The sequence below is a fragment of the Dermacentor silvarum genome, chromosome 6 (assembly GCF_013339745.2).
Source record: "Dermacentor silvarum isolate Dsil-2018 chromosome 6, BIME_Dsil_1.4, whole genome shotgun sequence".
NCBI lineage: Eukaryota > Metazoa > Arthropoda > Arachnida > Ixodida > Ixodidae > Dermacentor > Dermacentor silvarum.
In genome coordinates this window covers 72,746,282-72,760,202 of record NC_051159.1, presented here as the reverse complement: position 1 = coordinate 72,760,202, position 13,921 = coordinate 72,746,282, and the positions used below count along the sequence as shown (strand labels likewise).

The 13,921-nt window shown below is 43.0% G+C and overlaps 1 protein-coding gene across 1 annotated transcript in view; it reads left to right on the top strand.

Annotated features, from left to right (window-relative positions):
• LOC119455579 (enhancer of polycomb homolog 1) overlaps window positions 1-13,921 on the top strand; it is a 72,189-nt gene that overhangs the window by 38,813 nt on the left and 19,455 nt on the right. The window contains exons 4-9 of the mRNA XM_037716980.2: window positions 1,433-1,528; window positions 2,827-2,934; window positions 3,233-3,300; window positions 4,988-5,068; window positions 6,010-6,139; window positions 11,197-11,352. Of these exons, the coding sequence (XP_037572908.1) occupies window positions 1,433-1,528; window positions 2,827-2,934; window positions 3,233-3,300; window positions 4,988-5,068; window positions 6,010-6,139; window positions 11,197-11,352 (639 nt within the window). The remainder of the gene's footprint in view (window positions 1-1,432; window positions 1,529-2,826; window positions 2,935-3,232; window positions 3,301-4,987; window positions 5,069-6,009; window positions 6,140-11,196; window positions 11,353-13,921) is intronic.

The window sequence follows — 13,921 nt, the reverse complement described above, 5'->3', positions numbered from 1 at the left end:
GTAGACGCTTATTGCGAAAGTATCACCGAATGCGATCGTTTTAAGATTACGACCCCAACTTCGAGAGATGTTGATTGTGCAAAAGCACACAAGGTCTGCAAGCCGTATCTTGTCTAAAATATACGAGGGGGGGGGGGGGGGGCCTTTCCTTTTTTGTTTTTCTTTTTGCTTTTCTTTTTTCTTTAACTATACAGAATTTTTTAAAAATTGCTAATGGCAGATAGCCTAATTCGAGAAATTGAGCTGGATTACTCGGAAGAGATGGACATCACTTGCACAAGAAATTAAACTGCATAGTCAACTAATTAACAAGAATCATCAGTTAATTCTTAATTAATTTATGGCACATATTGCAATTTATTAAGTTTAGATGGTGATTTTGCAAGGCTATATCCACTTGAAACGAATTCTAAGGATCACGTGGGCTTCGGGATATGCGCTGTAAATAAAGCTTGCGGTAAACATACACTATTGTTACGCTTACGTTTTCAATTAACTGCCATTCTGTGCATTGAAGCACAAAGGTTACTGGAACACCCAGGAATTTCATCGCATGCTTTGGGAATGAATATATCTGCTAGTGTCATCCTGGAAATAGAGTGAATACGCCTTGCGAACTCGCTCGCTGCAATTTGTAAATTGCAATTTGTGCTGTAAAGGAATTCATTCAAATACGCCTTGCAAACTCTCTGGCTGCAATTTGTAAATTGCAATTTGTGCTGTAAAGGAATTCCTTCAAAAGTTAATTAGTGAACTTTTGTTCATTAGTTGATTATGCATTTCGATTTCTCTGGCAACTAATCTCCGCCTATTCGAGTTGTCGAGCTCAATGACTAGAATTAAGCTATCTTCCACAGGCGAGTTTCAGAAATTCTGTATGGTCTGAAAAAAAAAAAAGATTAAAAATCATTTACTTGATCCACCATGACCCAGATACGAGAAAATACTTTCAAATTTGTGGTGTCACCCTGGCAAGCAGGCACTGTGGTTTCACTGTGAAATTCAGAAATTTTAGCTTTCATTGTCTTTCCTGATAATTAGCCTCTTATCGTTAAATCAGTAAATATGGAGTTTTGAAAGAATACTTTGTCAGTCTAAGCTTGTTTAGTGTTTCTCTTTGGCGTTTATTTATTGTCAACAGTCATCCTGAGATAGTTTCTGTAAGAATTTCTTTGTGAGCTTTCTGTGTTTTAAGTAATATTTAGAAGTCCATATTAAATGAAAAGATAAATTTAGTTGAAATGCACATTTCATTTTCACAAGCCATCAGCAGCATGGCTCTAAGGCTTATTTCGCACCAGGTCTGAAATGAGCACACACGCATTACTGCTGCTTATGTGTTACCGAATATCCTGTTGGTTACAGTGGTGCTATATTTGAGACTTACGTTGTCTTAAAAGTTGACATTTGTTGTTTTGCTTTCTTTTACCAGGTGGTTACGTTGCACGAGGCAAAGACGCTTTTAAAAGAAGATGATGATCTCATCATTGCGGTGTATGACTATTGGCTCAATAAAAGGTTACGAACGGTATGTATATCAGTAAATTGTTGTAATAAGCATGTTACTTGTAACCCTTTCAGATAGGTTGAACGTAGATGATCTTTAAGAGCTTCGTGCTGTTTCAGTTAAAATTAATGGTAGCATAAACCCTTTTGCTGTGAACCTGTGTGGAAGAAATGAAATCAAAAGAAAGCACCAATGTGCCAGCACTGTGCATATAATCGTTATAATATAACTAAGGGGATAGCAGATAAACTTGAAAGTGTGCGACAAGCTATGCAATGAGCAGTGGAACAAAAATGGCAGTATGGATTGGAGATCAAAAATGGGTAGTTGGTAAACTATGAGAAAGAGGTTTAGCTGGGTGTTGACTGGCCATTGATTAGAGTAACGCAGCTTAACATTGTAATTGGAAGTCGCCGGGAATGGCCTTCGTCCTACAATGGACTTTCTGATACTCGCTGAGGAAGAGCTCACAGGTCCGATTCCCAGCCATTGTAGCCACATTCTGAAAGGGACGGAATGCAAAAATGCTCGCATACTTAGGTTTAGGTGCACCTTAAAAGAACCCTAGATGGTCTATATTTATCTGGAGGCCATCATTACAGCGTCTCTCGCAGCCCCTTAATGTTAGTTAGGGACATGTAAGTCCGTAATTCGAAGTGTGATGATGAATGATGGATTGTAATTATGTTTTGAAGAAACTGAATTGCCACTTTAATGTAGCACGATCACTGATGTAATCTAAACAAGTTGCTGCACGTAATGAATGGGCTGCTAAAGCAGGTGCTCGTATCATGAGCATGAAACTGCTTATGTGGCCTTGGCTTTTAACAACTGCACATCAGCAGGACAGGGATGCTGACACGCCTCAGCAGTAGGATTTTTGTGCAGTGTAAGGGGCATCATGTAATTCAAAAAGGCCTTCACTTCTGTTTGTTAGAGAAATGCGTCACATCAGTCTGTAATGTCAGTATGTCAGTGACTTTTAGCAGAAAAACGTTAAGTGTGTTTGTGAGAGCCTAATTATATATTACTTTCATTTCTTTTACCTTTTATCGAGCAATAAGAGGTCACAACTTTTGGTCAAACTGTGGCTTTCAGTATACTATATAGTGGACTTTGCTGACACTTTTTGCGAGTCAACATTTCTTTGTCGACATTGTGAGCTGTGCTTCAATTGACGAGTGCCCTGCTGCATTTTCCCTCCCAAATGTTGTGACAGCAGGCTTAGACTGGCAAGATTACTGTGCTCATCTGTGCTCTTATGCATTAGTACTGGCTGTTGAAGTGCATTAATTCTTTTTCTCTTCGTTATTTTGTAGCAATGCCCCCTGGTGCCTCAAGTTAAATCTGAAAAGCGAGATGGATCAAATAACAGTAACCCGTATGTCGCCTTCCGGAGAAGAACAGAAAAAATGCAGACCAGAAAAGTGAGTGTGATCCTTGCGACCTAAACATTTTACTTGCTTGTGTGTTTACATGTGTCCAGGAGTGTGCGTGTGTTTGTTTGTTTTTTGTTTGTTTGTTCGGAGAGGCGGAAGGAAAGTGATTGAGCTGCATTAAGACTCATCTTTGTTTTCTTAGCCCTAAAGCATACTTAGCACCATGTGCACCACATAGAGATGCAGCTGCTGGTCATGTCATCACAATAATTTTATAACAAATGCAAGTTGCTCTTAGCTTGCAGTGACTCAGTTGCTTCCTATCTTTCTCTTCATTTGTCTTCAGAACCGGAAAAACGACGAAGCATCGTATGAAAAAATGCTGAAACTGCGAAGGGACTTAAGTAGAGCAGTGTGAGTATTTGTGCAGAGGTATTGTTTCTTGAACTCAATTGTGTGTATGCTCTTTTTCTTGCTCGTGCTCTCTTGCCTGTCCATAGCACACACACACACACACACAAAAAAAAAGGGAGAGAATGAGAGCCATTGTGCGAAGCTTTCACTGGTGTAACACTTCCTGTATGGGCATCTACTGAAGTAGAGCTGCTGCTTCAGTGCTCAGCTACATGCACTGATCAAACGTTTCAGTATTGGCAAAAAGGAAAAATACTTGCCAATACTTTCGAACTTGGCGGACCTTACACGTAAACATTTCATGCCAAATTATTTAGTTTACCCAGAGTAATTTATTAGCTGGTACAGGAATGCTGGGGGCGATAGATTCAACTCCACAACAACTGATTTCCTAACACATTTCTTGCATTTCCAGTGCAAGAAATGCAAGAAATGTAATGTCAAATTGTGATCCGTACTTAGTCACTTGTCACTCAGAAACCTCTTGAGAGTATGTCACAGCCGTCACCGATTCGTCGTCGGCGCGAAGTCAATCGACGGGGTAGACAGGCTGGTTGGTCGTTCCATACTCGAGCGAACACAGTGAAAGAGTCAGCGTCGGGAGTTAAAAAAAAAAAAAAGATATTTATCGGCTGATAAATCTACACAAATTAATAAAATAAAATTTAAAAAAACACAAGACAGACTAACACACTTGAACTTAATATAACACAATAATGAAGACAAATAAATACGAGCAATTAACAGTAGATATACAAATGAAACGGCGCGGATCAAACATACAAGAATACACTTAACAGTAATTGACTAAAACAAAGTTCAAATGAAAACAAAGTTCAAAAGAAAACAAATGATGTCATACGCGTGGCCGGGCAGTGGCAGCACCGGGAAGTTGGCGCGCAGAGCTTTATCGAAGAATGCTGGCGGGCCGATCTTGTCAAGGTGGATGCGATTGCTGGGCTGGGTTTCCCGGGAGTCTATATTTGATGTCTTCTCTCAAGCAGGTTGAGCTAACTTGAGGCGAACTACCGTGAGCTTCTCAGCAGCGCATAGGTTCAGCTTCTAGACCAAATAGCAGGGCCCAAAACCTGCGCTTAAATAGCCTCTCTTTTCCCTAGTTCCCTATGTAGGGGAACTACTGGTACTGCAGAGTTCACCTAATTAATTCATGGCTCCTCACAAAAGTCTTGGCCGCGCCCCTTTCACCATGGACGAAGGACGGTAGATTCACCTCTCTCCAAGGTCAAGCCCTGGCACTGCACCACACGGACACCCACGCACACCTCGGGGTCCTTAATTGGCGTGTCGCGTCTCGAAACGAGATGCCATCCTATGAGGCCAGAACGTTTTTGACACCTGTAATTCGGCGTGTCGCCTTCTCGAAAATATGCCGCTCCGTGACAGAGTAGTAGTAGCAGATTTGGTCCTAAGATATCTGTTTTGCATCCATGTCGCATTGAACATCCGATTTGTCAGAACGCAGTTTGAAGTTTATTGGAAGTGGACTCTTGTTCACACCTACCATCTGAAAAAGTCCTGCATGAATCTGCATTTTACTTCTTTAATGAGTACATATTTTCTTCGAGGGGCTTTTGCTGCTGCACTTAACCTCACATGTTTAGGCTGAGCCACAATAATTAGTTTCTCTTGTGTGTTTATGCTCAATATACTTATGCGTATGTTCCAGGACGCTTCTAGAAATGGTCAAGAGGAGAGAAAAGACGAAACGGGAGCACCTCCATCTCACAATAGAAGTGTTCGAAAAGAGGTCAGTGAGCAAAGTACCAAGGTATAACAAGTACAGTGTGCATGTTTTGCATGGTGTTGTGCCTTACGGACCAACTTTTTAGATTTGATGATGCTTCAGGTTGTGAAAAGCACCGTCTGAACAATGAAGCTTCATTCAAAACACATTTGGCTTTGTGAACTTGTAAAAGTTCTCTCGGCGTAATAAGTGTATGCAAGTAGTAAAAAAAAATGCTTCGTCGAAGTTAAGTGATATCGTGGTGAGAGGGACAACCAAATATAACAGCTTTTCCACGCACAGGCGGGTAGTTGTACTAGTTTTAAGCACTTCAGAGAAGTGCATCTGAGTGCGCGCATCATAGTTAAATGTGCATGGAAGCAATAGCAGCGCGGTGCAGTGGCTAATGTCTACTCCGTGGTCAACCTTGACGAAGCCCTAGCACAGCGCACTATCTTAGTGCACAGCAGCATAGCGCTCATACACTTTATCATCTGGCACAGTCAGCGTGACTGGACTCGGCCGGCGCAGGATTAAAACATGTCCTATCTCACGCCGAAGCCACTATACCAGAGGGTATTGTGCACTAGCTTGGCTAGTCGACAGCATGCTGGCCTAGAAATTATGTGCAGTGAAGAAAGTGTGCTGAGTTCGTGCTTTCGCCAAACATAAAAGTGCTAGGTCGCAGCACACTTTACTTCTATGCATGCGCTGCGGCAACAGCTGATTGCCGCACTGCTACGGGCCACTCCTAACGCTCAGAACTATGCAGGTTCAGCATGTTCCTCAGAACTATGCAACTATCAATTTTTTGCCTGTGCCTAGACATGCACCAAAAGTTCAAATGGCTGTTCCACCGCTGATAAAGCAGCAATAATCTCACAATATTAGAATTTTGGAATGTGTGCTGGTGACTGTGCTTGTACTTTAGCTTTCATGTTCTTTTTTTTTTCTTTTCTTTACAGGTATCAAGTGGGTGACTTCAATGGCCAAATCATGGCAGAAGTCATGGCCATGAAAAATTCCAGGCCAAGTTATGTTTCTGTAAATAATAGTCAATTGTCAAGGCAAGAATCTAGGTTATCAAAGCACCGGGTAAGTGCCTGTGCCCTATGCATCATTTTGTATAGTTTCATTGCAAGAAACTTGGAACGTTAAAAAAAATAATGAACAAGCCAATCATATTCTTGTATTCTTGTAACATGTAATAGCTACATTCTTGTGACAATTGAAGCACTGACTTGTCAAAAGTTGTAAGAGATGCATTCATATGTTGTTCCACAGCACTTTTTTTTTTATAAAGTAGAATCACCTTTTTAAAATAGTGGTAGGCTATACAGACTAGCATGTTGATTCTCATAATCCACCAACCACTGCAAGCCAAGCGCATGCATGTGCCTGTCATCTTCGACTTGAGCTCTCAAGAGGGTGGTGCCATACAGAGTTAGCCAACGTGCTAGCTGTAGTAAAAATCCTGGCTGACAAAAGTTTGAACATGACTTAAGAAAAAAAAATTGGAGACAGTGAAAGTTGCCGCATTTGGTGTTGACTCAATTGCTTCGCTCTAGTGTTTGACTTCTGAATGGCACTGCAAAAGTGGACGACAGATCATGTTGCTATGCGAAATGCAGCTGATTCCATCGTTCACGGCAATGATTCACTGAGTAGTTAATGCAGGTTTTGTCCAAAAATAGGGAGCAAGTCATAGCGGGGTGTCCAAATTTTCAGTTGCCATTATACATTGGTCCTACAGAAGTCTACGACAGTGTAATGACAAAGTCTTGAATAGTTGCAAGTCCAAAAAAATAGTTGACTACTGTGTTTACGCCTCAGATATGCATCTTGTTAGTACTTGAATGACTACCTACTGGAGATACTTCTTTAGGCATAGATTACAGCTACATGTGTTACTCTTTCATTACTTTAAAGTTAGGTTTATATCTATAAGAGTTTAGAAGTGTTTTCCTGTCAGACAGTCGCGATGCATAAACTCTGCTTTCTGTTTAGCTCGCTTATTACCACATTACACAACTTTCTTCAGTGATTTAGCTGCATTTGTTGGCAGAAAGCTTCCCTAGAAAACCTTGAAATACGTTTCTCAGCATTTAATCTGACTTGTACTACATGTTCATAAGTTTTTTCAACGTTCCGTAGCACTATCAACAACAGCCTTTAGTGATATTATATTGTGTGTTACATAGGGATGGGCGAATATTCGGTATTGTCGAATATTCAATCTAATAATTTTATATTCATTATTCACTTTGATTCGAATTCAGGTATGCAATATTTTAGAATTATTCGGCGCTCCCGAATAGGCAGCCAAAAGCCACGGACGGCCGGTACACATCTCGGAGGCTATGCTTCATGTCATGTCTTCCACACATAAACTATAAATCTCGAAAGCTATACGTTTTTGCATTAGAGCCTTAAATGTGCGACGGAAAAGAGCAGAAACGGCGCCAGCGTACAACCGAAACGAAGCGGCGGAGTCCGCATCGCCATAGTCATCAGCGAAAATCGTACGTGAATGACCGCAACGACGGAACGCTTCGTGCCTATTTGTGCCTTTATTGGGTTGACCGCCACGCATGACATCGCATTGGCCGCGGGATTTCATAGTCGCCATCTATGATCGCGTCGATAGCTGCCGCGGTTTCTTCCGCAGCGGTTGCAACAAAAGGTAGTTTTCATTCAATACGCACGTCGGCCGCGTGCCTTAAAAGCTGCGTAGTAGCCATCCATGATCGCATAGATGGAGACCGCGATTTCATCTGCAGTTGTTGCAGCGAACGGTAGTTTGTTCTGACTCGGTGCGTGCGTCGGCCACGTAGGGTATGGCCACGCTAGCGGCAAAAACGCGCGCGTCATGCCGTGAGCGGCAAGTTGCCATGCGTCAGCGCCTTGCCGCGAAGTCCACCGTGGCAAGCGCATCTCACCGTGCGGCAGCGCGATAAGATCTCACACGCTCTTGGAACGCGCAATCACCGTGAGCGGAAAGGGCACGATTGGACAGCGTCCACAAATCCCTCCATGTAACCGTGAGAGACGATGATTGTTGATTGGAAAGCCGGTGCGGAGCGGCGGCGGTCCGGTTGCCATGGCTCCGTGACGTCAGCCTCGACGCTCTTGATTGGTCATTCATCTCGCGGCACGCGGCATTTGCCGCAGAAATGGGTCTCGAACCTATTTCGTGCGGCACGCCGCAAAACCCCCGATTCCTGCCGCGCATGGCATGACGCGCACGTTCTTGCCGCTAGTGTGGCCGTACCCACCGCAAAGTCGCTGTTCATAATCACGTCGATAGCGGCCGCAGTTGCAACAAACAGTTGTTTCGGTTTGACTCTGTGCAAAGCTGTCGAGGATGAAGAGCACCGGCTACATCGGGATGGACGTGCGATCTGCTGGCGGTCAACTTACTGGCAAAAAAAATAATCGGGATGTGAGCGCGGTAGTGCAAAGCATGTTGCAAATGATGGCACGCGCCGCGGCCGTTCTACGAAGGAAGTCGCGAGGCCTCGATCGTCGCTGCGAGAGCCAATCAGTCATGAGATGACGAGAATTGCAGCCTCCGCACTGCTTTTGTGCAAAATAGCAAAAGGATTTGCTTATCCATTACACTAATAAAATCGTGCTGACTTAGTAAGCATTTGCTTATTGTTTTCTGGATACCCTGATAATTCGGCATTAGGTTAAGTCTAACTTTTTTTTCGGTCCCATGAAATTCAAATCAACTAGGTTTTACTGTAACATGTGATATGTACTATTCGAACTATTCGATTCAAATTTATTCGACCACATTATTCGCTTCGAACCTCAAAATCACTATTCGCCCATCCCCACTGTTACATGTCTATGTTACCGTATTTACTCGATTCTCACGCGCCCTCGATTGTAACGCACACCCGTTTTCCGTAACCAAAAGACAGAAAAACAAAAAAATACTTTACAGTACCGTGCACCTCATGCTTTCATACAGAAATACAACTTTCTCTCATTTGGAAAAAAAAAACTAACATTTACTCCCAGTGCACTAAAGTTGCGATGAAGTAAAAAGAACAATGTCGCAGTTTCGCTCTAAAGGCAAAGCATCGATTGCGATAGCAAATTAGTAGACAGCTATACGAAGTAAGGATAGTACTTTTTATCGGCCGTATAAACTTATAAACATTCGCTAACTAACTAAATTAACAAGCATGGTGTCACGCGCGCACAAGCAAACACATCTCGCTCGATGATCGCGGTAACAGCAGAAATTCGCTGTCTGAACGCTGGAGTAACGAAGCGCGGCAGCGACGGCGAGCGAATCGACCTTCGTGCTAGCACACCTCTTGCTTCAATGCGAACGATAATTGGCAAAAACACAGCTCGCGCGGATTCCCCATCGCAGATCACTTCCGAGATAGGGCCGAGGTGATCGTATCGCCGAAGTGGATCGTCGTAGAATACGTCTTGCTTCGGGCCACTGAAACCCTTCCGCGTTGCTTTGCTGGGGAAAATCCTTTCCTGTTTGCGCCAGTCTCGCATGCAGGTTTCGATTTCTCCAAACTCCGGTGATGCAGCCCGATTTCTCTCCGTATCCGCTCACATGATCACTTTCCTTTTAAATGCGGCATCACGATGAACTCTGCGCTTCGTGCTGATAGAGCAAATGCAGAAGATGGGAAGACAGATGGTAGATTAATGCCTAAGCACACGTACTACAGCACATGGAGGAAGCTACAGCAGCTAGGCTCGAAGCGCGTACGAGGCGGCCATTTTGAAATGCCGATGGCGATATGGTAACGCAGATTTAGGATCGTACTCGATTCTAACGCGCACGCGATTTTCGGACCAGTTTTATCGGAAAAAAAGTGCGCGTTAGATTAGAGTAAATACGGTGCGTCTGTATGTGTTACATGTCTTATCATAGTTCTAGTTATGCTGATTGGCATTACAACATGAACCTGCCACTTTTTATCACCTGCCAATCATCTTATCATAAAATGACCAACTTTTAGAGGTTGTTTATAAGTGTAATGACACCAGTAAGTTTGCAATTTTTTTTTATTTGCATCCAATCAAGGGCAAAAAATGAATTTGAAATAAAAATTAAGTCACTGACCTATCGTCTAAGCCAGATTTTTTCTGAGCATTTCAATGATTCACACCTTCACTCGATATAACCAACCTCATAGTTACCGTATTTACTCTTATCTAGGCCGGCCTCGATTCTAAGCTGCCCCCCCCCCCCCCCTCCCCACCCACTCCCCGAATTCGGAAGGTCCGAAAAATAAAAAAATAAAAGCACATCTTACCTTGAATGCAAGCTGGCCAAGATAGCAAATGGCAACAGCCACAAAAAGCAAATGACATTTGTAACCCAATGTCCGGTTCCAGCCACGCAACACACTTGACTCAGCTCGTACCACTGAGACACGGTGTGCTTGGTGTCAGTGTCTCACCAAAAGTGAACTTCAAAAAAAAAAAAAAAGAAGAAGAAAATTGAAATAAAACCGACTTCAATGTGGTCAAAATGCCATACCGTTGCAGTGAGCTGTAATACTGTGCCGCTGCAGCAGTGGCTAGTAATGGTAGCTACAGTACTGTCTAAGTGCTGGCATCTGTGGTGGGTTGTTTTTCTAGTTTCAACAGCTCGGTAATAAAATCCTTGAATCTAAGCTGGAGAGATTTGTAACTCATGTTTAAAAACAAGCTATCAACCTAGAGTCGAAAAAATATTTTAGTTCTAGCTGCAGCCTGTTCACAGCCCTCCTTCAGAACAGTCTGCAGCAATCATCGGCTTGCGTAGAAAACAATTTTTCGTATTTTTCACAAAAGCTTAGTATTTTCTGCGTTCAGTTGTAGCATTTTTCTAATTATGAGGTTGCCAAGTCTCGATGGTAATTTTCGGGGGCTTTAGAAATTGGGCAATCAAGGTTAGGGGACGCAATCCGCCAGGCATACAATATAACGCGAAGGGCCTACAAAGGAGTCTGGGTTTTTGCATAACACTAGAGCCGCTTGGGTATGATCTTCCTAAACCAATATATGTATATATGTGTGCGTGTAAACCAAAAACTATATATTTAAGATTGCTGTGAGTTGTGTACGGTGTTGTTTTTGTGGCTGCGCACAGTTTTATACTAACATGAGAAACTTGTGTCTTTCAGTCTGAAGATGGCATACCTCGAAAGAAGCGGGAGTACACCAAGCGTCGAAACAAAGAAATTCCTAGTCTGTGCCCCAGCCAAGTGAGCTATGCTCGGTCAGAACTGGAAATGGGCCTGTCTGACGTGCCCAGCTCGGATGATGAGGCACTATCACCGGTGAGAGCCTGTAGCCTGTTCTTTTCATTCACTGCTGCCACTGCCTTTGGCTATAGTTTGGTTAGTACGTAGTGAGGTTAGAAAGTGTATTCAAGTGGTAGTTTGGAAAAGTTATGCTTTTTTGTGTGTATGTTTGTAGAAAGAAATACTTAATTTCTTTTTTCTGTAATTCACGTACCGCAATTTCATATGCAGCAATGTCTACTCTTGTGAAACTAGATATCTTGCAATATACAATTAATTAAAAAGCAAACATATGCAGTGAAATCTATTCATTTGAATTGACGGACAACTTGAACTGCTCGTTTGGTACTGGCAGTGTCGTATGTAGTATTTAAATGAGGAAAAACTGCGAATTGAAACTCCGAAAGCTGCACAGCAGCTCTCTCGAACAAATTTTCTTGAACAAGTGGAGCGACTCCAGAAATGTGGCAGGGTTTAAAGCGTAATTTGCTATTATTGGGTGGTTGCTGCATGCTAACCTGCATAGTGTATGCAGCAGCCACTCAATGCAGCTGCATTTCAGTCCAGTGAACAAAGTGCAGTACTACTGCAATGCTAATCACTAGGTGTGTGTGAATATATGAACATTTGAATAACAAATTGAATATTGTTCCATACAATTAGGCCATCAAATCGAATACTATAGTCACTATTTGTAAATACATTGGAATCTCGTTAATTTGAGCCCACTTAATTCAAGCTTTCGTTTCATTACAAATGACGCTGTGGTCCTGTCAAAATTATGTGCCTTTCAACGTGCAAAAATGCCTGTGTGTGTTGTAACGGTTAATTCGAACATAACACACCACTGACCGTCTTATTGGCAATGACCAACTCGCATGGTGGCATTTCCAACCCGGCAGTGCGGCTGCATATTGGCTGCTGCTCCCGTCTCTCCCTGCAACTATAGTCGACTTCCGTTAATTCGACCCTGACGGGACCGACGAAAATGGTCGAATTATCCGGCAGGTTGAATTAAACAAGATGTAAGAAGAACGCCATAAACATTGCCAATTCATTCGGCAGTATTTGCCTGATCTAATGCGCCCCCAAATGAAATGCGCGGCCACTTCCTGTGTGTTCAAAGTAGTAAACTAACGAAGAAGTGACGTTGCAGCTCCTGAAACAAAGAAGTCTAACGCACACCTGATATTTTAGCAAGAAAAATGGCTGAAGGTCTGTGTTGCACAATGGCAGCAAGTTTTCTAAAGTCAGCTTCGCGGCAGTACACTTGTTACGCGGTAAAGCATACGAACGCCGTAAAGGTGGTTTTAGTTTCGTATCCGATTGCACCGCACTGGAAATTTCCGGCGCAGTTTTCTTGAGAAAAACAAAGTGTGCCTGAGAATCGAGTAAGTAGCATAATCAGACACTGTGAGCTACGGTTTTTGCTTGAAGATCTTTCTAGGGCCAGCCGAAAATAGGCGTTTTTGACTGGAGATTTTTTTACATGCATTCAACGCAATCACTCTGCCCTAAGCTCTGCCAAGACAGACGCTGCCACTAAAGAGGTCGCTTTTGGGGTCACTATATGGGCCAGGTGCATGCACGTTGTTTGGTCAAGTTTGAATTCTCCAGCAAAGGCCAATTTTAGGATCGAAATAACAAAAGCTTGGTGTGCCCATAGAAATGCATTGGTGCCAGCCGGAACCTTTGGTCGGATTCGAATTAACCAGAAAATCGAATTAACGGAACTCTACTGTTCCGTGTTCTGGCGCATACTAGCCTTACAAAAAAATAATTGAAAAAAACTTTAACAGCAAAGTCAGCGTGGGGGTTATGTGCAAATGTGAAAATTTTCCCTTGAGGTGTGGCTTCACAGCAGCGAAATTCTGCCTGGAAGTTAAACTTCACGGCAGCACATGCCACTCTGCCATAATGCCACAATGTTTGAACTTGTACTAATGTATTAGCACAGTGCAGAGTGCCTAGCACAGTGCTGTGCATACCGTATTTACTCGAATCTAGGCCGACTCCGATTCTAAGCCGACCCCCCAAAAGTTCGAAGTCCGAAAAAAAAAAAAAAACTTACCTCGAATGTAGGCCGAACGAAAAAGCGAGGACAGCATTCGCAAAATGAAACAGCATTTATTAAATTTGAACATGCCGAGCTCATTATATGTCACCATCGCTGCTAGCCTCGTCGCTATCTTCCTTACTGCTGACATCTTCAAACAGTGCGCTATATTCAGTACCATCCAGCGCATTAGAGATGCTGCATTTGCTGCATTTTTGGAAGGAGCGCACGTTGCGGTGCACGCAAAAACCATCCCTCCAACGACAGACCGATGCCGAAGTTCCGCCCGGTTTGAACGTTTGACGATGCCTCTACGGCTAGCTCAACTACCGTATTTACTCGATTCTCACGCTTCCTCGATTGTAACGCGCACCCGTTTTCCGTGAGAAAAAAATTTGGAAAAATAGATTTCCTCCCGATGCACTGATGTTGCGATGAATAAAAAAAGTCGCAGTTTCGCCCGAAAGGCAATGCATCGAATGCGGTAGCAAATTAGTAGACCGCTATTAACAAGCATGGTGTTACGCGCGCTCAAGCAAACATGAACAC